We start from the raw sequence: 25,312 nt of genomic DNA, 5'->3' as shown, positions 1-25,312 counted from the left end.
TCATCCCAAGTTAATCGTGTGCAATGCGTCGTGATCTAGTACACTCGGCCTCATTGTAAGAAAGTTGCATCTTGCACAAAAATGAGTTTGTTATATAAAAAAATCTATTGTAAAGATTATTCCTAACACTGTACCTATTGCAAAACTACTTTTCATGTGGTTAGTTATGACCGATATTTTGTTGTGTCTGGGTTCGTTATAGCAAGGTTTGAATGTATAAACACTCACGCTATCAGCACGCCAGAACTCCTGTCTGTATGTACGAGCGCATTTGCTGTGCGAGTGTGTGCAGTGACATTTCAGTATGCACAAGCCGCTCACTTCTAAAAGTGAGTACAGTAAAACCTCGAAAATCCCAACTCGGTTGTTTTGAAATCCCATTTAATTCGAAATAGTTCTACGGTCCCGTGTTTTGCAATGTGGATCTGAGTGGATAATTTGAAGTCGTGGTCAGCACCAGTATGGTTAAGTCAATGACTTTGGGTGCCATGTGCCAATTCCCGACCCCGATTTAACCGGCAATCCGCGGAAACGACGGCCTTTAAAAACTTCAAGGCAGCAACGTAGCCATACTAATGAGTGGCAGCTGAAGCACCCCAACCCTGTGACTTCTAGCACAAAAAAAGCAAGGGAAAAAAATACGAACTCGTGCTCAACCAAAACATGCACTTGTGGAGAAGATTAGCTTCACTGCAACACAGTGGTGATACGCAGGCAGTGTAACGCATGTTTTTCGCTACGAGAACACGTCATGATTTACCCATTCTTTTTAGGATTGTAAAGAAATTTAATAAAGGTCAGTATGATGGAATTCACAATAACTGTGAACCTCCCATTGCCCGTGGCTGCAGCAATCTGCACACTTGCACTACTGGCGTAATTCTTGCCTGCAGTGCCTACTTTGAAAAGTAAGTTCGAAAGCTTCGATGATCACGTTTTCGAGCTAAGCCATATCGCCAATTTCGTCACACTACTATCATTAAATTCTTTAATTTACCACAAAGAATGGGCAAATGGTCGCATCATGATGTGATGCAGCGAGGGCAGACGACATGCTACCCCCTTGCCACTGCTGTGCTGCAGTGAAGCATGTCTTGTTTTCCACAGGGGTGTATTTTAATTGAACAAGACAGCATTATCTTTTTTCTTTTTCTTTTTTTTCGGTGGCAGCAGCAAGGCCCAGGTATTGCGAGAAAACATAACCCTTTGAGCTGCAAACTAGCTGGTACAAGAAACAATCGGCCCTGATTACTTTGGATAAATGCAAGTTCCTTACCTCCCATTTTTTGTATGTTCTGTTCATTCAAAAACCCGATTAATTTGAAGATTTCTCGCGGCCCCGATGACTTTGATTGAATGAGGCTTTGCTGTAAGTGTTGTGCACACCACGTTGGGCGAACATGGTGTTGGCTGTGCTTTCTTGCACAGTTTAGGCTGGCTTGGCCATTTAGCGGTGGTGCAGCGCATTTGGGTTGTCGAATACTTTGTACTGTATGGGCAGTAGTTTAATGTCAGCACTACACCCCACACACAGCCAGACAGATAATTGAAGATGCTTGGTGGAATAGGACTGTCAATGATAAGTTGTTACACATTTGTCGGTGACTTCTATCCTTATCTGGCCACGGTCACATGTGGCAAAGTCATAATACTTGGCCAATATCTCAAAATTTGAAATGTAATTTGCCATACACCATGCCACTGGCTACACCTCAAATTGATAAGTAATATTTAAACCAGCAGGCATGCAAGCCATGATCGTGTGAGGGACCTGCAGTTATTATGCTGACTAGAAACAGTAACTAGCATTGCTACTGGGTCATTCCACGCCAAATGTCTCAGCTAGTTTGGCAACCATCTCAAATGTATTCGAAAAAAAAAATTGGACTGATTAGCCATATTGAAAACAGTGCATTGCTACAATATTGCAGAGAGAAAAAATTTTTTGGTTACGTGGGTGCCTTCCAAATTTCCCAGAATGGCACCTGGGTGTTCTTTGCAACAAAATTTATCCTAAGAGTTTAATTTCTTGATTCTACACCAAATTAGCTTTACACACTAAGCAAAAGCAGCTGTGTGAAGTGAAACAATAACCGTTTCGATGAAACGAAAAACACAATGTTTCAGCCACATTTTTAGGCACGGGGCTTGATGTCTGTCTCACCTTGTGGCTGAATTCGCGTGCTGGAGTTCAGTAAGATGCTGATCAATGAATTTAGCATAATATGGGTGGTTTGATGCAGGATGGCACAGCTGTTCCATGCCTGCCTTTAGTTAGAAAACATTTCCAACATTTCTGATGTTGTAGCTGCTGTTGTATACAAGCTTGCCTCAGTTCACAAAATTGTGGTACTTGCTTTGAGGTCACTAGCAATCGGAATGCTCCTTTATTAAAGCTAGTCATTATTAGTTTTTTATAAATTTTCAATGCATGGGTTGCTTCAAAAATGTTTGCTTCACTATTAAAAAAAAATTAGAATAGCATTAAATTTATAATCAATTTGCTTCTCAATTCCACTATTTGCACACTCCTATATTTAATGGTAGAATAGGGTTGGCCTGAACTCTGGTTATCTACATCTTACTGGCTTATAAATAAAAAGAAGGAGAGAGATCCAGTGAGGTACATGCAAGTGACTATGATACAGTCCAGCCCACATATAACGGCCCCACTTAAAACAAACTTTCACTTAAAACAAACAATATCCGCGTAATCGTGAAAATATACATTGGTTCAATGGCACAAAATCGCACTTACAACGAACGTCTCTGAGCGCTGCTGATCGGTTAAAGCGAATGGAGTTGGCACTCTGCCGACTTCCCGAGAAACCAGATCAGGCATCGGCGAGGTGCCCATACAGTCTTATTGTTAAACGCTGACCCTGTTTCTGCGCCGCTCTAGTTGTCGCTTTCCCCGACCGCTTTTTGTTACCCACCCCTCCGTTCTTTGTCCCCTCCCCGCTACTCTGAGCACCCCGCATCACCAGACGAGGCCCGCTTTTTCACAGTGCCACCAATTTTTCGAAGACCGGTTGGCCATCTAACTCTGTTTTGGATCACTCGTGATCGCTGTTTTTGATCGTTGCCGTCGCCGGCCTGGAGAGACCAGACCACTTGCCAACATCGTCGGCCACCGACTGTATTCGATCATCTGCATCTAGTGCATGGGTGTACACTATCCCACCGACTTTGATATTTGCGATTCATTTCTTGTTTAGGACTTGTTGTCGCTCACTTTGCACTCGGCTCAGCATGCCCTCCGCACATGAGCGGAAGCGCGAAAACAGCTGTTAATTTGCACGAAACGAATCGTGAAATATCGAAGTTGGTGAGGCCACCCAAACCCGCCAGCGCAACAAAATCATTTTTTGACCACGGCCGCCGACTCTTTGAACACCGTCGTGCGCACCGATCTAGGCGGCCGTGCTTTGACTTCTGCGCGCGCAGGCACTCTTTCAAGTTTTTCTACGTGCAAATTGCACATTCCGCGGATCTTTCAAGCAAGCTACCCAACCTGCCTCCTTCCCGTGCGTTTTGGTTTTCAAGGTCGCCCTCCCGCCTCATCCTCCCCTCTTTTCACTCTATCGCAACTCCTTGCCCTTCTTCTCTCGCAAATATGCTCTCCTTTCTTGATCACAACATTGAGCTTCGTCTATTTACCAAGTCCCAGATCACTTGCCGGTGGCACGCGAACCCGTCGGCTCATAGGCGGCTACGTCACATGCACGTGATCTAAAAGTCCCAAGCCAGCCTGAGCGGCCTCGGACCATCTGCGCGCTTGATGCTGGCTACATCCGCTGTGACATCTGCTATGCCAGGCTATGCCGTCTGCTCCCTCCATAGCTGTGACACAGGCCACAACGACGACCCAGTTTTAACCTAAACAGTAGTTAGGTAGTATACCTATTTCTGTTATGATGCAACTTACTGTAAGTGAACTACTCGAGCGCGTGCGCATCGTAGACTGGCACGGTCGTTCCACTGCCGTTTCTCCTAGTGAGTATAATGCATGTTTTCCCGACCTTCGGGAATATGCACATCCTCGATGTGGCTCAGAACACCGATGACAAGAGCTGGGTGCGCAAACAATGCGAAATCCAGAAACATTTCGAGAAGCAGACAGAAAAGCAAGGAAAGAGCACGAGCACATGAAAAATTTCCATGTCTAACTTAAGATGGCCACACTGGCATGCCCCCCGCGCTGTCAGCTGCCAGCTGCCCGAAAGAATTCATTTGGACGGTCCCGGGCCGCCCGCAGACCGCCAGGCACGCTATAATAAGTTTCATTTTCTGTGAAACAGGCCCAGAGCTGTTCCACACGTTCTGGCATGTGTGTCGCGTGTGCCCGCCTGGCTCACTCTTGGTGTGCCTGTGTGGTCAGGATGGCAGACTGGAAGACTTGCATGTTTTTTCCTGCTGCTCAACAAAACATCAAAAGTGTGACCGCTTGACTTGAGCATACTCCTCGCGCTAGGTGCCGTGTTGCGGAGCGCTTGCTAGCTCATAGCTGCTGACCATTTGGCAGTCAACTTGCCGCTTCGGGGGTCCCGGTATCCAGCTGTGGAGATGGTGAAAATTTTGTGGGCGGCGGTGACGGCTACATGCGCACGAAACTGTCTTCGCGAGGCCGACTTCGTCGCCCTCGGGCCCGATGCCGAGCCTGAAGCTTCCGAACAGACCACTCCGGCAGCGATTTGTGGCAGCGCATCGTCGACTTCGACCTGGAGAGCGGGTGGGACATCTGTTGCAATGGTTTAATTATGGCCGATGATGATGCCGACCCTGCGGGACCGTGCACGGGTTAGGGCATTGTGAGTGAAGTACGTGGCGAGAGCGATTTGGAGGAATCGGGTTGCGAGAACGACGAAACTTTGGAGCCAGTGCCTCATGCAGTTTATGCCACAGACCTCAGCGGACGAGCACCCTTCAGATTTAAATGAACTCGAGACCACCCTTATCGCTTCTGCTCTTCGCAACACATGCATCACAGACTCTTTTGGGCAGAAAAGTTTGTTTTTTCACTCAACTTTTTTAAAAATTGTGTTTCATTTACTACAAACTTCGGGATACTGCGAACGGATGCCGCACATGCTCAGGTTCGTTATAAGCGGGCTCGACTGTACTATGTAGTAAAATGAAATACAGTAAAACCTCGTTATAACAACGTCGCTTCCTTCGAATCATCGCTTTTATTAAGATGTCACGCAGTCCTTACCACCATGCGTGTATTTTAGACTGGATTACTCAAAGCATGTCGATAGCTGCTCCGCTTAGAGCGAAGTAACAAGTTGTGGATCCGTATTCATGGCAGCGCTATGAGCGGGCGTGCCACTGCTCATGCCGCCGAAGTGCCCGTGCACTTTTTTCACCCATGTCTCGCGCCGAGCTTTTTCTGCACAGAGCGAGCAATGTTTGTGCTAGCATCGCCAGGCTAAATCACGTCAGTGCAGATCAAGTGAGTGTCTCCGTGGCACAGATTTCACCCTCCCTCCCGCCGGAGGCGCTCGCTCCTTGTAATCATGTCGGCTGCTCTCTGCTCCGCCACTGGCTATGCCGGTGGTGACACGTGACCAGTACGAAGCCTTGGCATGCTCCCTGGGTTTTTTCCATCCGGGCTTGGTAGACACACTTGCAAGTGTGTTGTGCAAGGTCTGCATGAACGCAGGAAGTTGTGCGTGCACATCGTGAGTGCTTTTACAGTTGACTCCTCTTAAACAGAACTCAAAGGGGATCCATAAAACTGTTCCATTTATCAGAAGTTTCATTTAAGCAAAGTACACTTATTTCGTGAACCAATACCTTTATTCAAGTTGCACAAACGTCACCTTACTCATGAGAATGAGTAAGAGAAAAAAAAAAGGAGTGAAGAGTGGTTTGTTTGGCAAACTTTGAGTTGTTTTTTCACAATGTACGCACCCATCCCTGACAAACTAGCTAGAAATTCCGGACAAACCTCATGCTCAAAATAGCACTGCAAAAGTTCAACAGCCTCTTTAGCTTATCGGTCTTGTGGCACCACAGCACTGGCAGTATTGTCATCACATTCATCGCTGGATGGTTGATCCTCATCTTGCACTTCGGCAATCATTTCCTCGACAGTCTCTTCACGACAGGTATGAACATCTTCATCAATTCCTTCGTAGTCCTGCAGCGTGAAAGGGACAAAGGGCACGACCTGACTGAATACTGTCTCAATGTCGGCATAGTAGGGCTTTCTTTCTTCTCCATCAAGTACTGCTTTCTTGCGCTTGAAAGCCAGCATGGTGAAAGCATCTGTGTATAGTTGTTTCCTTTACTTGCTCCCAGGCACAAGCCAAAATGTGGATGGCTGCCAATAAATCTATGCTGTATAATTTTCCGCTGCCTGCTCTAAGCAGCATTTCATAGAGCGATTGTTTGCAGTAATGAAATTCACTGTTCTGAATAACCCCTTGATCCATCTGCTGGATCATTGCTGTTGCATTGGCTGATAAGAACTTCAGAGTTATGGCGTGGAGTCTTTCAACCTGAACATGGGCTGGGCAATCATCCACGATGAAGACAACCTTCCTGCCTTGCCTCGTAAATCTTGCGTCTTCCTCCCGGAGCCAGTTTTCGAAAATGGCCATGGTCATCCAGGCTCTTCCGTTCCCATGGTACGCAACGGGAAGGTGTCGAATGCTTTTGAAACAATGTGGGTGCCTTGATTTTCCTATTACCAACAGCTTTAATTTCTCATCTCCTGCCATGTTTGCACCCACCAGCACAGTGATGCGATCTTTACTGCGTTTTCTTCCACTACAGGCTTCGCCTTTGAAGGTGAGAGCCTTTGATGGAAGTGCCTTATAAAAAAGAACCATCTCGTCGACGGTGAAGACGTCTCGTGGCTCAAAGCTCATCAAAATTTTCTTAAGCCACCCCTATTGCCAGTCGATACAAATGTCCCTGTTGACTGCACTATTCTCACCAGAGATTGCTTTGAAGACTAGGCCATGGCGTGTTTTGAAGCGGTTGAGCGATCCATCGCTTAAGACAAAGTTCTTAAGACCTATTTGTATGGCGATCTCTCGAGCTTTCTGCTCGAGAATCGGTCCCTTATGGGCAAATTGGTACTCCGTGTACGCTTGAACCACAGAAAAAGAACTTTTCCTTGTTGTTCATAAGGCGTCGTTTGCATCCGCTACCATTTAGATGCAAAGGTCCCATTCTTAACAGTGCCTTCAATCATTTCTCTGTCTTTCCAGATCCGCGACAGCGTCGATATAGGGATGTATTTTTTCGCCATCTTCATTTTGGGGAGGCCGCTTTGATCAAGCTCCTGAAGAGCTGGCAGCTTTTTAAAAAGCGAGAGTGCATGGTGCGGCCCCTTCCTTTCCATCGGGCTGAAATAACACCGTGATCCACCACACTTAACCGCACAAATAGGCTTAACTCACAATTGACTCGCCGACTCGGCTTGCACAGCCATAAGTGAGAATGGCTACTGGATTGGCTTGTCTTGATCTCGAGGTGTTGCCATGGTTGTGAGACTACCTTCGGCATAGCGAGTCTAGGCTGTGTTTAGAGTTTGTGCCGTTTAACCGTAGGTGACCCATAAGCACAGTTTCGATTAACCGATGAATTTTACTGCACAACACACAGAAATCCAGCCATATGAGCCCGTTTAGTTGCGTTAATGAGGCATTTTCGTTTAAGTGAGTTTTGTTTATTGGGAGTCCGTTGTAGTTGCCGTCAAGTGAACATGGCTCCGCCGGTGCCCACACAGAAGTGTCCGACATTGGAGCAGTAAGTTCCACTGATACGTGAGGTGGAAAAAGAAGGCCGGCAGAAGCCTTAAATTGTAAGACAATTTGGAATATCGCCGTGAACATCACCAACTATTCTGAAGAATAAGGACGCCATTCATTTTGAAATATTTGCGCAGGCACACAGAGCCACAGAAGAGGCACATAAACAGGCACAATCCAACAACTGGGTTTGTTTTCAAAAACGTTCACTTAATAACCCTCAGATATGCACAATCTGGTCACAAAAAGACATTTGAACTGCGCACATGGCACAACTTATGATGAGATGCTCACTGACTAACAGACAAAAGTGAAATTTCCTTCTCAAGCAAGGCAACCGAAGGCTGACTAACACACTTTTCTTTCAGCTTGCAAATGAGATAGACCTCTATCATTTCTCTCGAAGTTTGGTGTCGATGCCTATATTCCGAGGTAAGGTTGTTAAAATAAAGCTAACATGTGCACTCATTGCAATGCAGTGTTAAGTGAGCTTGCATTAGGGCGACCCTTCAGACTCGACATATCCTCCCTTAGACTTGTGTTACGGTAATATACATCCGTCCGTCTGCCCTACATACACACGACCACATGTCAGCGGTACACTACACACCACATTATTTGCACATTTACAAACTGGATCTTGTATTTAATGCTACATTCCATTTGAACACTGCTCAGTTTGTTTCATTCCAGGTTAACTAACGGGCACACTCCTCCAGTTTTGTTTTCTGCCAAAAACACGACCTTTACATTGTAACTTCCAGCTACTTTTTTTATTCAGTGCGATGGCCCGTGTACATAAGGATGCAGGGTACCCATTGTCTGTGTCTGTAGGTATCAGGCTATTAAAAAGCTTGAAACAGGGAACGGAACTATTTTGGAAAACGAGTGGGCAGACTGATTCTAGCTCGAAGGTGGTAGCAATCCCTTATGTCATCATCAGTGTGCCTTACGGCACACTGATAATGACTGTGAGGACTGTGATGATATCTGCGAAGCTGTGAACAGCATCACTGGCAGAGATATGGAAGAAACTTCGTTTCCCCATCTACTGATGCCAAAATACTGTAGACTCTTAATAAACAAAAATCTGTTGAACGAAACTACTGCCTTTGCAATGCTTGGTTTTGGGCTTGTATTCTGCACCTATGTTCACCTCTCAGTAAACGGAACTTCTGTTAAATGAAACATATTTTCCCGGTCCTTTCAGGTTCCATTTACCGAGAGTCTACTGAAGTCAGCTTGCTTGGAAGCCTCAATGAAGATGATGAGCAGCTATACAAACAGTCTCGCGATATACAAACAGTGGCACAAACGCAGGACAGCCTTTGTTTGTAGCGAAATAGAGTGGAGTGCATGGGTGGTGACCACGACGTTATAATTTGCCCTGAACAAACTGGAGCAGGTCCTCCTCAAGCCAAGCCAAAGCACCGAACAAAGCTACTCGACTGACTTTTTTTTGTGTGTAAATGAAAGTTTGTTTCACTGAATACCACTTCTGCGAAGTTGTCATGGCTAATTTAGCTGTACTTGCTGAGCTTTTATGGGGAAGTCACAAATATCAAATTATTGCTTATAAGAAATTGTTTTGCTGTCCCATTGATTTCGTCATCACGATGGTTTACTGTAGTGTACACATAGCATGTTGTGCTATGCACAGATGCGTGTTATACACAATGTCAGATAGCAAATACTCTAGTGTTTTAGAGAGTGTTCTATGCATGACTCTCTTTAGAGGTTTAGCGCGGACTAAAAATGTGAACCTCTCGCAACTGCACAATGGCCTTCCAAAAAAAATCACAGCATATCCACGAAATGAATCCACGGGCAAAGCATCCGTGAATTCGTCTGTGCTTCCGTGCCTTGTCCATCGAATGCCGCCGAGCCTCTGAATGCACACGCACCAAAAACGGCGCATTTATTGTACTTTAGAGCGGCCCTTGGCGTACGGTGCTGCCGAAGAACACGCGATCGAAGTCGCACGATCGTCTCTCCATCCGTACGTGTGACATCACTACCGTCCTCTATGACCGGTTCAAGAACTAATGAGAAGCTGTTACGCACAACGTCAACGAGAGACGCATGAGCCACGCCATAAGGAGCTTCGCCCCTAAAAGTTTTATGCATATGTGGCGAGGCAAAACATGCACTAGACAGCATGGAGGCAGAACAGCAAAGGCACCTCTGCGTGCGAGCCGTGTGTCAGGGTCAGTATCCACGAAGAGCTTCATGTGGAACATGTCGCGCAGGTGCGGGAAGTAGAACAGCAGCACTCCTTCCACCAGGACCACGTCCGCAGGCGCAATGCTGATCCACTGATCCCTGAGCCTATAATATTTCAATATTTCAATAAATATTTATTTCAATAAATAAACACAAAGTAGACATAAATAGATTCAGAAATCCCGAAGTGAAAACTGTTGGGGAGACCTCTAAACAGAAAATAAATAGGGGTTATACTAATCTCGGCAAACAGTGAGTTAAGTAAATTAAACAAGGTGAAGTGTGTCAATATCAATGGGAACAAATAATTTTTAAAATGTCTATATGATAATCACAATTATAGACAGATTGAAGAAGCAAAATATAATAATTTGCACATAAATCCAGACAAGGATTATTCTCACTTGCAGCTAGCAACGCAAAAAGGCAGCAAACATAGACAAAATTCATACTAGGCAAAGTTAAAACACTTAACAATTGGCAAAAGTAAATTTGGAAATGTTCGGTAGGGAAAAGAATGGGATATATTCTATGCGTGCGACAGAGTGTTAATAAAATGATCCTTAGTTTTTCATTTGAATGATAAAAATGAAGATGACTTGATATCCAATAGTAATGAGTTCCAGAGTGAAATGCCTGAAAATAGAATGGTAAATCTCCCATAATTAGTTCTAACTTTAGGAACAAGTAGATTAAGTTTTTAAGATTAAATCGACAGAGGGAAGTGGTCACATCTGTCACAGCAACGAAACGCTCCTCAGTGGAAGGGGCACCAAAACAAAAAAACGTCTACCCACGCAGCCTACCAAACCTCCCTTCACAACAGTTTACAGAGGACTTTTTACAGTACCAAAACTAGTTCCAATTATAAGACATCATCTACCTCCTTCAAAATTTCTGTTTTCTTTCCATCAGCAATAAAATTATTAGACACGCCCTTTGCCTCGTGGTGATCTGCTTATTGTCAAAGTGTCATAATGCAGTTTTGTTTTTTTAGTGCATCATAATTACTGAGTAATTATGATGCATGATTGATGCAGCAATTACCAAGATTTTACATGCCAAAACCATCATATGATTATGAGCGCCGTCACAATAGAGGGCTCTAGAAGTTTTGACCACCTGGTGTTTCTCCTTAATAAGGGCAGATACTACTAAAAAAACTGTTTCTTTAATCTATCGCTTAGGGCAATGAAATTTTCGCTGTTTACGTAGGTTTTTATGATGATTTCAAATACCTAAAAAGTTTTAGAGACACTTGCGTACTTTCGATTTTGTACCATGACACTGCGTAAAAGTAGCTCTTTTTTGGCACACTTTTTCTGCCATCAAGATTTTATGTATATGAACCATAATGGATCGTATTGACTGTAGAACGTAAATAACTACCAGAAAGTGTGTGCAGGATACTTTTAGGCTTGTGCAAATATTCAAATGCTTCGAAAATTCGAACAAATAGTAGAGTAGTCGAATTCGCTTCAATTCAAATTTAAATTATTGAAAATTTTGAAGTATTCGCAATGAACGAATAAGTGTATATTAGTCCGCATTAACCCCCTGTAAAGATGGTTTCACTGCAGTGTAAGGGTGCTAAGCCGTGAAAGCATCTATTCAAAAGTAATTCGCTCTGTCACGAAGCCCCCCCTCAAGTTTAAAGGGGACCTGCAACGCTTATTGAGCATGGACAAAAAACGCTGCCGATCGGTAGTCGAGACTACCGAGAACACGCAAACCAAATAAATTCTCAAAGTTAGCTAAAAATTGCTCTCTTCTGTTGGCAAAAGATGCTACAAGATCAAAAATCACTCGTCACAGCCACTGTACCTGTTACTGGCCTACTTTGACATGGCGTGCTCGGTCGTTACTGGGGCTACGGCGGGATGCCGCCACTTTTAGCGATTTCAGCGTGCAACAAGTCTTTACAACTCCAAAAACTTAATTTGAGCACAAACACATGACACACTCACACACACAAAACACATCCAGGCATCAAACATGAATCAAACATAAAAATAAAATAAGGACCATTGTGTGTACCCCTTCACTATCTTTGTTCCCAAGTGAATTCCAGTTTATCAGTTCTAGGCAGTGAGAGAGAAAAATTGTGTGTGTTGACAGTGTGTGCAGTTGGCCTTCTGTGATGTCAATGCGCACATGTGCCGCATGTTACCCTCAAATCAATTCATCATGTTGTTACCACATATGTAATTTAGGTATGTGCATCTGTGTAGCGGGGAACAGGGTGGTAACAGAAGAAAAGGACGTTCGGATTTTGGCAAGAGGTCTCCGGTGCGCGCTCACTGCATACCTTCGAGTCGACCATTATGTCGTCTCTGAATAAACCCCTCTCGTAGACGTAACAGAGTGATGGAGGTGGGTACAGCACGTCGACGTACCACGGAGCCACAGTTGTTCTGAGTTCGCCGGAGCTATCGTCTTGCCGGTCTGCCACCGACAACAGTCGTCATGGCCCAGAGCGAAGGTCAGGAATCAACTGCCTCAACTACGTGCAGGTCTACGCTGGCTACACCTAGGCATCACTACATGGAACCCCGCCTGTTCGCGGGAATGGCACGAGAAGATGTGGACACGTGGCTAACGCATTACAAAAGGGTGAGCCGGTACAACCATTGGAACTCTATCCATCAACTGGATAACGTCGCGCTGTTTCTCACGGACACCGCCCTGATGCGGTATGAAAACCATGAAAAGTCCTTGACAACATGGGCTCTTTTTGCTCAAGAACTGAAGAAGTGTTTTGGTGACTCCGACTCAAAAAAAGAAAAGCACGGAGCGGACTCTTGCTGAAATAGCTCGGACTCCAGGAGAAACGAGCACTGCTTATATAGAGGACGTTCTTAAGCTTTGCAAGATTATAAGCCCGCAGAGCTTGGAAGAAGACAGGATCAGACACCTCTTGAAAGGCATAGTGAAAGACGTTTAATGCGCATCTGCCAAAGCCTGCACCATGTGCAAAAGCTGGTGAAGGAATCCTGAAGTAAGGCATGATCGCTAGGAGAAGAAATTACTTGATATAAGACGCAGTCGTCGGCATAAAGACGGACCTGAGACTTCAAATTGTTTGGAAGGTCATTTATAAATATTAAAAATAATAAAGGTCCTAGAACGGATCTCTGTGGAACACCCGAAGTTACATCGACAGTTGAGGACGAAGTGGAGTGGAATGACAGTTTGATATCGAGATTTATTAAAGCTAGCTATCCAGTTGGTTAATCGAGGATTGTTTAAAATAGCATCAATTTTACTTAGCAGCTTATTGTGTATAATGGTGTCGAAGGCCTTGGAAAAGTCTATGAATAACGTGTCAATCTGATTGCCAATGTCAAGAATGCTGGATATGTCATGCGCAAATTCGACCAGTTGTGTTAGTGTGCTGAAACCATGATGAAGGCCATGTTGAATGTTCGAGAGTAGGTTATTTGACTCAAGATATTCTGTTATATGATTGTGAATGACATGCTCAAGCAGTTTACCGGAATTTGAAGTAAGTGATATCGGTCTGTAGTTGGACAGGAGTTGCTTGTTACTACACTTATGCAAGGGCAAGACTTTGTCTAGTTTCCAGGACTGGGGAACAGTGCTTGAAAATACGGATTTTCGAAAAATGATTGACAAATAACAAGCACACCACAGAGAGTATCGTACGAGAAAGCTGTTTGGAATGTCGTCGGGACCAGTGCACTTTTTTGTGTCTAACTTAAGTATCATGTTAAGGATGCCATTCTCGTTAATCAACACATCATCAATAGCGAGCTCAGGATTAGGGCTTCTGAATACTGGGAGAGAACTGTTGTCATGCGTGAATACAGACTGAAAGTAGACATTGAAAGCTTTAGCTATTTCAAGTGGGTCTGAAATAGCCTTACCGTCTAGCATAAACGATATGGTATCAGTTTTAGTTGGTGATATGGAAGTCCAAAATTTGCGTGGGTTGGATTGAAGTAATCTTGGAAGCTCAACTTGAAAATAAATGTCTTTAGCTTTTTGCAATTCGGTACGTAGTTGCAGCACGGTATTATTAAATCGAACGATACTGTCAGGATCTTGCGTCTTTTTTTGGCGCCGCAAACGAGGAACGCGACATGATGTATGCAGTAGAGTGCGATTCATCCAAGAGACTTTGGGATTTCTTTTTTTAGACTTGAGGGGGACAAAGTTATTAATGCATAGTTCAACGATGCACTCAAATTCTTCAGCCAGTTTATCAACGTTTTCGTCTTCGCGAACACCAAGCGATTGAAAAAAATCAAAATTAAATGCAAGGGTGTCCGTTATTGACGCGTCATCAGCATGAGAAAAGTCAGGGAAATGAGTAATATTGGGCTGTACTTTAGTCATTGGAGAGGGGATTGAAACGAACACAGCTTTGTGGTCAGAAATGCCATCGATTACTTCGTAATGAAAACCAGTTTCAACTAGATGAGAACTTAAGAAGCCCAGATCAAGGACAGATGTGTTTCGGGTAGGTGTTTGCACGATTTGAATAAGACCAAGGAATAACGAAAGAGATAAAAGTTCCCTACAAATGGCCAGATCATGGCCGGTGCAACACAGAGTTCGCCAATCAATACCCGGAGCATTGAAATCCCCCATGAACACAATCTCCGAGGTGCCGAAGTCCTGTTCGTGCATGAACAAGCTAAGCTTTTCTAAAGTTTTTATTGGAGAACCAGGTGCTCTATAGCACACACAACAATCATAGACAGCCCTTTTAAACATAGCTTACACCAAGTAACTTCGACATTAGGCGTATCAGGGAGCACAGAAAATTTTATGTCCGAACGAAGAAGAGCGACACCACCCCCTTTACCACAAGATCGATCATTCTGTATTGCTACATAGCCTGGGGGTGTAAATTCGGAATCCTACACGTCGCTGTGTAACCAAGTCTCTGTTATCGCAATTACATGGGGTGAATATGATGATACAAGAGCGAGTAAAGGTATAAACTTGTTCACAATGCTTCTTGCATTCAAACACAAAAAACTTATACTGCTGTTACATGGCTGCAGTCAACGAGAACTTGCTCCGGCCGTAGAAGTAGAAGTGTTTTTAGCAACTTTGTTGGTAACGCGCTTTAGCGTGTCTGTATCAGTGTTCCACATGTAGCATACATCATCAATATAAGCATGATCGTAGCGTAGTTTAACTCTGCATCCCTTATCACGAAAACATCCCGTAGCGTCCCACAGTTTCTTACGTAAGGCACGCACGTTTGGTGATAAGTCCTCAGTGATATGAAAACCAGAACCTTTCAGTTTCGTGACGTTTTTCATAACCCGCATTTTTTCCCTGAAGTCAAAAATTTTCAATATAACAGGACGCAGTCTCCCATCCCGTGGTCGGCCCACACGGTGACAGCGCTCAATATCTGAACATGTTAGTTTAAGATGCTCTGTTAGTATTTGCGAAACAGTATGCAATAAAGAGTCAGTATTTTCGTCGTGAGTTTCTGGTAAACCATGCAAAAGAATGTTGTTCCGGCACGAACGGTTTTCTAAATCGTCGGATTTCGAAGTGAGTTTACAGACTGATTGCCTAAGAGAGACAATTTCAGTGTTTAGCTTGTCGTACACTGCACTGCAGTCAACAGCAGCTGTAGAAGATTCCAGTGAAGATACGCACGCTTCAAGGGCATCAAAGCGAGAATTAAAAGACTCCTTTATATCTGCAATGTCACTAGAAATTTGCTTTTGATCAACCAACAATTGCGCGAAGAGATTAGCTGTTTCTGGAGTGGGACTGTCTGAGGAGTGATTGACACTCGTATTGTTGGCATTGGCCCCCTGTGCCTTTGATGTATTTGTTGAAGGCACCCCCCTAGGCCCAGGGTTAAGCTCAACGTCCCCACTCAAGAGAAGGTCATCGTAGCAATGCAACATACGAAAACAGAAATCAACAAGACTGCTTGGGCAGAACAGCAGTAACAAAAAGCGGTCATCTGATCGATAACTATAGGCATGCTGGATGTACGATACCTGCACGAAGAACAAGCAGTGATTAGGCATCGTTCCGGCGACACCGCTGTTCTGCCCACTGAAGGAATGTGCTGACGAGATGTACTTTATAGTCTCCCATGTAGTCGCTGTCCGCAGGTGACCGGTAATTGGCTGAACAACAATGGCCTCAATCAATAGTTCAGCACGTGGCAGGCCGTTCGAAAAGCCGCAGAACACGCCATGGCCATCACCGAGACAAGTGACGGGGCAGTCCGGAGGCACTCTTATCGGCAGGTTCCATGTGTCACAAAAAAAGCACCATGGACGATGAGGCAGCGCCGTCGCAGAAGAAGCCATGGAAAAATCTAAGGAGCTGCACGAAGAACAAGCAGTGATTAGGCATCGTTCCGGCGTCACCGCTGTTCTGCCCACTGAAGGGATGTGCTAACGGGATGTCCTTTATAGTCTCCCATGTAGACGTCGCTGTCCGCAGGTGACCAGTAACTGGCTAACAACAATGGCCTCAATCAATAGTTCAGCACGTGGCAGGCCGTTCGAAAAGCCGCAGAACATGCCATGGCCATCACCGAGACGAGTGACGGGGCAGTCCGGAGGCACTCTTATCGGCAGGTTCCATGTGTCACAAAAAAAGCACCATGGACGATGAGGCAGCGCCGTCGCAGAAGAAGCCATGGAAAAATCTAAGGAGCTGCACGAAGAACAAGCAGTGATTAGGCATCGTTCCGGCGTCACCGCTGTTCTGCCCACTGAAGGGATGTGCTAACGGGATGTCCTTTATAGTCTCCCATGTAGACGTCGCTGTCCGCAGGTGACCAGTAACTGGCTAACAACAATGGCCTCAATCAATAGTTCAGCACGTGGCAGGCCGTTCGAAAAGCCGCAGAACATGCCATGGCCATCACCGAGACGAGTGACGGGGCAGCCCGGAGGCACTCTATCGGCAGGTTCCACGTGTTGCAAAAAAGGCACCATGGACGATGAGGCAGCACCGTCGCAGAAGAAGCCATGGGAAAATCTGGGGAGCTGCACGAAGAACAAGCAGTGACTAGGCATCGTTCCGGCGTCACCGCCGTTCTGCCCAGCGTTGAGCGCTTCATGGACAACATTCTGCGTGGATTGAAGTGGGAAGTGTGTATGTGTTACTTGGATGACATAGTAATTTTTGGGCGCACCTTTTGTGAGCATAACACACGACTCAGCCCTCTAAGTATAACAAATTATAAAATGTTAGGACTTGCACCATACTGAAAGTCAAATCCTGCTAACTGTTTAAAGTTCTTTCCCCTTTCTTTGAATGAAAAAAAAAATTGCATTTGCATAGAGGCCCTATTTCAGTTTAAAAAATATTGTGGAGGTCAATAACGTCATGATAAATATGCCCTTTTTTTTTGTATGCCATATATACTATTCGAATTCAATTCCCAAAATCACTATTCGCTCCTAACCTAAAATTCACTACAGTATTCTCACCAGCCTAGATATTTTCATGAACAAGAAAAAGTGCAGTGTGAGAAGTCTTAGAATGCTCAGCCCATACTAATTGCTTACTTTAGGTTTACAATAAGTGATGTAAGGTTTGAAAGGAAAAAATTGCATTCATCACATGTTAAGGAATACGTTGCCAAAGTTTCATCCATATCTAGGCATCAGAAGTGCCAAAAATATGATGTCCAATCTTAAAAAGATGCCAACAATTGCATTTTAGAAAAATTCATTTTAAACATATAAATGAAAACTCACCAATGTGGCAAAGATATACCTTTTAAAATGATCTCTTCCATTATGAGAGCTTATAAATCATTGTAATTTTTAAGCCTGCATCTTTGGTGAACAGCAACGGCAAGCAGCCAGGTGACAATCTACTGGGGTCACTAGACAATCAGCTCTTTATAGTTTTTAACTGCAATATTATGCTTTTAAAAAGCATCTTTAAAAGCACCTATTTTAGCCTACGTCAAGCTTAAATACAACCTTCATTTTTTTTGTCATGAAAGTAGCGACACTAAACTTGTGAAAGCAAGTAAAAACAAAAAAATATCTAATCATGGAAAAGACTGGCCTTTTTCGAGTAGCATCTCCTTTTGAGTGTTCCATTTTCATTTTTTTGAAAATTTCCTTACCATATGTGCCAATTTTTTTATTGTTGATTTTGTGTCATGCTGCACTAAAAAGTAAATATTTATAGTTGAAAAAAAAATATTTGCCCTACATTTTCTGAAGTGGGATTGCTCACTGGGATGAAAGCATTTCAGCTTTTCTGTGACACTGTGATTTATTTTGCCAACCAAAAGCTAAACGAGTTGATTGTCGGTAAAACTGTTCTAGGTACTCCAGAAGACTGTATGGCAATATCGAATGGAAGCCTCGCTTGGAATGGCCAAAAATGGACACTAAGAAGGCTTTGCATGAGGATTGTCAACAATAAGCTTCACCCATTGACAAGCACTCGCAATGTTCACTTCAGGGATGTTCTCATCCTCACCAGAAGAACAGCTTAATTCAGCATTATTGCTGTCTTCTTGCCTTCCGGCCACTAGATAAACATCACTACTCAAACCATCTCTATTGGGAAAAGACCACAAAGATACTGTACCACGAGAAAAGCTTTTTCGGAGAATCCACCGGACGCAACGAACTTGGGAGGTGTGGCACGATGCTCACCCAACAGGAGCATTGCATACGACAATAGCTCCGCTGAACACAGCACCAGTCCAGTTACGTTTGGGTACCCCCACGTATGTGGTATGCTGTATTGCGAGTGTTATGGTCCCTGTGTGTTGTACTTGCCTTGATGTAAAATATGTTCATAAATGTACACTTGCATTTTCCTCAATGGTGTGACAGTGTCTGTTTTCTGTTTCGAGAGCAGCTCATTTTCAAACTCCACTCTGGTGCCCCATCTAGGGCTTAGAAACAGAGTTCTGTTTGCTGGCCTTTTGAACCATTTGAGAGTACATTTACCTGTACATGTACATCATTGCCCGTATGTTTAAAAATGCAAGCCTTTTTCAATCATTTCTGTTGCCTGGAGTGTGTTGCCACATTGTGGGAGTACATGAAATTATTTTATAGTGTCAATGCCCCTCAGTTTTTTTTTAATGCTTTCCTACAGCAATGCACCAAATATTTCCAAAGGTGACTGATTCATTACTCTCTGATTTATTGCTCCCCAGTAAGCGATTACACCTGTTTCCATGCAGGCCCTGACTGACACAAGTGATGTAGCTCCATTTATTCTTTCAGGGACTCACTCACATAAACTGATTCCGTTTCGTTGGCAATAAGCCGAATGATTATTATAAGTTGTGGAGGTAGGCTTGTACAAGAAGCTTACCCTATAAAGCACACTTATGAGAAGCGACCTACTGGTGCAATGCGTCTACCTCTCTGCAGGCCTGTGAGCGTCTGCCCGGCGCTCGTTCGCCGGGCCAAAGCAAGCTAAGGAGAGCGGGGCTGTCAAAGGTGGCCAGTGAGAATCGGCAAAGCACAATGACGTACGCTAGCGTGACGCAAGGGGAAGGCATTATTCAGGCAGGCTCGAACACGTATCTTTGCACAGGGAAAACTAACGTGAGGCTTGTGCCAGACAAGAAGGCCTGGTGGCGAAACCACAGTGGCCATGTTTCCTGAAGTTGACCTGCATGGGGCCAGCACTCGTGCTAGCTGGGGAACGAAGTGCCAAAAAGGAGAGCGCATTCAATTGTGTAGGACCTTTCTTATGCATTCTAGATGAGCTCACCGATGCAGTTTATTACCACTATGGAAGTGTGCGCTTATTTATTTGCCACAAGAGAGTTTAGTGGTGATTCGTCCAAATCACTGCTCAAATGCCAAATTAGAATCTGATTCAGTATGTTGATGAGCGGGTGACATCTGAAAAACTTGCACAGCAAGAAGACACTGAATGGACCAAAAGTGGCTTTTTCTTCTCCATGTTCCCCCTTGACGCCACTTCGCGCATTCATTTTTCTATGTCTATAAACTACACAGACGTTTACTGCAATGGATAATTCCTCAACAGTTGTACGGCTTTTTTCAAATTTATCTAGCTGCTGCTCATGAATAAAATATGCCTATGTAACAACGCAAAAAACTTTTTTTAGATGCAATATCAATAAGAACTAACAAACAATGATGCTAAAGGAACTATTGCGGATGCAATTAAAAGTAATTGTAATATATATGTGAAGAAAAAACGTTGACGAAAAGGTACCTTGCTGTGGACAGGAACCGAACCTGTGACCTTCGAATAACGAGCTAATCGAAGGTCACAGGTTCATTTGATGTGTTATTCAAAGGTCTCAGGTTCACTCCCTGCCACTGGCAAGTTATCTTTTGGTCCACTTTTCTTTCTTCAGATGTATGTAATAATTACTTCTAATAACATCCCCAATAGCAGTTTCCTTGTCATGATTGTTGATTAGTTCTCATTATTACTGTGCCCAACAAAGAAAATGAGCACAAAAAAGTTTACACTGCTTTCTTTTAAACATTTTTTTTTGGTTGCTTTACAATCACCCAAATATACTTTATACAATTTTTTAAAAATAGATTATCTGAAAAATTTAATTCAGTAATTAAAAAAATACACAATGGGGAAACACATTTCGCAAAAAATATCTGACCCACAAAGGGCTTAAGATTGTCCTTTGCAACATTGAGATTACTTAGAAGCTTGGTAATTTGGTCTAGTTAGTATAACATGATGACTGTTATAGCGTCAGCTCAGAAAGACAACAAAAGGACAAGAAGATGAGCACTAGCGAGATTTAACGCTTGTCTTCTTATGCCTTTGTCGTCGTTCTAAGCTCACGCTTTAACAATGATCATTGCGATTATAATGACAGGTGCATGAGCAATACTCCTGCACTCTCAAAGTTAAACCAATACAATATTTCAAGTATAAACTGAAGAAAAAGCATGAGGCTGTAAAAAAATTTTCTATGCTGCTTTAATGATAGTTGACAGACCAGATGGTACATACTGAGCGTGAAACAGCACACCTAGGCGGGACAGTAAGCCACAAGAAGCGTACATACACAGCGCTGCTACAGCTACATAAACGTTAAACTTTCGTTGATACATCAAAGTGTCTCAACAGGACTTCGAATATTATCTGACAAAAAGGTATAAATCGTTGTTCATGCAAGCAAAAAACTTACCCACCCCATATTTTTCTTTTTTTTTATGACTTTGTCAACACACAGCATTTTTCTTAAGGGCTTTTTACATATGCCACTATTCAATCTATTCACTGCAAAATCATCTGACACTGATTATATTTAATTAAACTTTACTTCAACACAAAGAATTGATAGTCACACAAGCCTAGAATATATTTCGCTGGACTGCAAACCAACTGTCTATCTCCAAAGACCCTTTGATGGTGCTGGCAAATATACTTGCAAGAAGCATTTCTTTCTGCTAGTTGTGTTAAATATTAGACAGAAGCTGTAAAAAAAACGAGATCGTTAAGTATTTTCATTACATCCTAAATGAATCCTCCTAGCTGAAGCTCAGTGGTTGATTATATGACGCTCTTACCGTGTGCTAGTGATGAAATCGTAAACAGGCAGCTGCACCACTTTTTCCTGCAAGATGTCCCTCAGCGTTGATGCCATCAACTCGTCATCAAACACATCTGCATATACAGATATCACACAAAAAATGTAATCATCAAGAAAAAAAGGGACGCAAGAGGCTCAATTTGTATTTGTCACAGTTATAATGAAGCCAACAGACACTTAGAAGTGCAGAGAGTGTAAAGGAAATGACTTTTAGATAATTGAAATTAATGAGTGATTTAGGAAGCAAAGGAGTGACTCAGGAACCAAGACGGCCGACAACTGTCAAGTGACAGACATAGCTGCATTACTTTCAGTGCTTACCCAATTCACACTAGTGCTCAGACACTTTGACGCACAAAGCAGCATCTTTAACATTGAAAAATTTAACATTGAAAAGTTAAGCGAGCTGAGAGGGCTGCCTTAACTCTAAAAACATTGAAAAACATTTTGAAAGTTAAGCCAGCAAGCTCAACGTGGTTTAAAACTAAGTGGTGAGACAACAGTCGCACAACTTCACAGAAATATCCAAGGAAAAGCCTAGAGCGATGAAAAACTTAACTTAGACATTGGTGATGCGTTTTATCGATAATCGGTCCCTACAGAAAAGCATGCACAGTGATTGTGCAAGCTTCAATTTGCATCCTAGATTACTCTGTTTCATCAGTTTATAAATAAACTGCTGAAAATTAAAATTATGTCTTATAGAAACAGGCCCTTCTGAATGGTCAGCAGTCTAGGAACTTCCAAGATGTCACCGAACCATAATTGCCTTCGTTATTTTGAATTTCATATTTAAACTTATTGCTTTCCAAAATTGCCAGGCCTACAGGGAAAGCAAAGCACAGTCACAGCGCATTTCTATAGCCCATTAGAGACCCTCTTAGGGCTACAGGGCTACTGATACAAACAAGCTTATAACATTCCCACTATGCCAAAAATCATAATTTCTGTCAAATTGGGAAGTACCATGCGATCCTCCCCACTACAAGATAAGGGCACGCGACTGAGTGTCTACACCCTCCTCTCCACGGGGCAAAGTACGCGTGCCGACGCGTTGTGACGATGTGGCGACGAGCACTCTTGCGCCATCTCGCTGGTAACGCTGAAAACAAGATAGTGTGTGTGTGCCCGTCCCCAAGATGCCCGTCACCAGCGATAAGTGGTACATATAAATAGCTTGCCATTTGAACGTTGAGGGACGCGCTCCTCCGTGGCTCAGTAGTCAACACCTCGCACTCATGTTTCAGAGGTCCCAAGTTCAATTCTGTGCTGAATTCTTTTTTCAGGATTTTTTTCTTTATTGCATTTTCATATATACAGATCAATATATATATACGTTGAGTAACGGCAATGCCCACGTCAACATTGGCAAAATCCAGCCGAGAGTGTCCATATAATTGCTATCCCAATAAAATCATAAATAATAATTTTTGTCAAGTTGGGAAGCACCTACTACACAGTTATTCATCATTCTGCAAAGAAGCGAGGTATCCGCCATAAATTTCCAGGGCTTTATGTGCACTTTATCGATGCGGTGGCTAATGATGATGAATTTTGTTTGAGCCCTTAGCAATGCGTTGAAGACATTCAACGACCAACTGGTTACACAATTCGTATTCTGGAATGCCTGTTTACACAATTCGTATTGTAGGATGCCTGTTTACATAATTTTCATCGTGTGATGCATCGTTGTTATTTAACTCTTCTACCACGCTATATTACATATAGTAACAAGACTCCTTCCCAACACAACACACGTATATGGTCTAATTGAAAACAACTTCAAGCGCCAGCATGGCTCTGTGGTGGAATGCTGGGCTGCCACAGAGAGGGCCCAGGTTCGAACCCGTTTCCATCCTGGATATATTTTATAATTTAGTTTACCTTTTAAAAATTTCACATGATAGCGGTTACCAACACTGGTCACCGCGGACAACTATGGCACCAGAAATGACCTTCGTTGCGATCTCATAATAGCTTTCAAAGCAAAAAGTGATTACAAGATCACAAGTACACAGGTGGGGGCCCCACGAGTAATTTTTAAATACTGCAAGAGAAGCACAAGATGTAAGAGATCAAGGCAAATCATTTGGAAGTAAAAATGCAGTGAACACGTTTTCTAACATAATTACAGTAAAACCTTATTATTTCAAACTTTGTTATTTCAAAATCTCAATAAATTCGATGTATTTCAGCAGTCCCATGAGTTCATAATATGAAGCAACGGTCAACACCAGTCCGGTTAATTCGACAACTTTGGGTACAGTGTACCGATTCCCGATCCTGATTTCGTCGTGGAACCGTAAAAACAAGAACCCTTAGGAGCCACTAGGCAATGTACTGTATTGATACTACTGAGCGGTAGATGAAGTACCCCAGCCTAGATACTACCAGCAGGAAAAATAAAACATAAAAATAGACGGTCTCATGATCAACTAAAATGTGCGCCTGCAGAAAACAAGACGTGCTTTACTGCAACATAGTGACGACGCGCGGGCAGCATGTTGCATCCTTCTCGAAACGTCGGCCCGTCATGATTTACCCATTCTTTCTGGGATTATAAACAAATTAATAAACGAAAGCCTGGCAGAATTCGTGATGTATGCGAACCTTCGAGTGCCGGTTGATCCAGCAATTCCACATTTGCACTGCTGACGGAGTTCTTGCTTGCTACGCCTACTTCGGAAAATCAGTCCGAAAGCTTCAATCATCATGTTTTCCAGTCACAACATAGCTAGTTTTGTCACGCTGTCTATTATTGTTTATTTTACTAAAAATAATGGGCAAATAGTTGCATCATGATGTGCTGATGCAGCGAGAAGCAAGCGACATGCTGCTTGCTTGTCACTACTGTATTGCAGTGAAGACGCCTTATTTTTAGCAGGTGTGGATTATTTTTCGCAGGTGCAGGTATCCGAGTTGAAGGAATGGGACTTGATATACCCGATTGAAAGCAGCTTTGCGCACCTGGTGGTGTGCGTTGCAAAGAAAGACGGTACGATGAGAATGTGCATTGACTACCGCCAACTGAATTCCATCACAGAATGGGGAAAACGGCGGAATTACTTTATGAAGTGGCGAAGGCTAACTACATAATGCTACTTGACATGACATGCCAGGATACTGGAAGATACTGGTCGAAGAGAGTTCACAGAAGCTTACCGCACTCGCGACTAGACTACGAGTGGTCTATACGCATGGCGTGTAATGCTGTATGGGCTGCAGAACTCCGCTGCGACTTTTCAGAGGATTATTAATGAGGTACTTCAAAGGCATAGAGGCTATTCATGCACCTACATAGATGACATAGCAGTCTACTCAGAAAGCTGGGAGTCGCATGTACATCACTTGGACACGGTGTTGACCACTATAGCGGAAGTAGGTCTAATAAATAACCCGCAAAAGTGCCGGCTAGCACAAACGAAGGTTAAGTACTTGGGACATGTGGTTGGTTCAGGGTCTCACTCCTCTGACCCCGATAGGGTTACTGCGATAGTGCTACTGAAAACACCATGCACAAAGCAAGATCTGCGAAGTGTGCTAAAACTTTTTAATTATTACGGGGAATACATCCCCGCATACTCAGAGATAGTGGGCCTTTTGACTGACCTCTCCAACCACCGCGTACCTAACGGCATCCCGTGGAGCGTAGAAAGTAAGAGCGCTTTCAATGCTATTAAGCAGGCCCTGAAGGCTGTGCCTTCGTTAAGTGCTCCTCACCTGAACAAGGAGTTTGTGCTAACTATTGATGCTTCTGAAAGGGGTGTAGGAGCTT

General features: G+C 43.5%; 1 protein-coding gene across 9 annotated transcripts in view; it reads right to left on the bottom strand.

The window, feature by feature from the left end:
- Positions 1–25,312, bottom strand: part of Uck (Uridine-cytidine kinase) — a 104,080-nt gene that overhangs the window by 13,688 nt on the left and 65,080 nt on the right. For 7 of the 9 annotated variants that reach the window (XM_075880274.1, XM_037413280.2, XM_037413283.2 and 4 more), the window contains 2 exons: positions 21,515–21,611; positions 9,949–10,094 (listed from right to left, as the gene is read on the bottom strand). In XM_075880274.1, coding sequence (XP_075736389.1) covers positions 9,949–10,094; positions 21,515–21,611 — 243 coding nt within the window. Of the gene's footprint in view, positions 1–9,948; positions 10,095–15,993; positions 17,078–21,514; positions 21,612–25,312 lie in introns of those variants that run through there. The other 2 variants (XM_075880275.1, XM_075880276.1) reach the window with 1 other exon arrangement.

This window comes from Rhipicephalus microplus, chromosome X, assembly GCF_043290135.1.
Source record: "Rhipicephalus microplus isolate Deutch F79 chromosome X, USDA_Rmic, whole genome shotgun sequence".
Lineage (NCBI taxonomy): Eukaryota > Metazoa > Arthropoda > Arachnida > Ixodida > Ixodidae > Rhipicephalus > Rhipicephalus microplus.
This window is presented reverse-complemented; position numbering and strand designations above follow the sequence as displayed.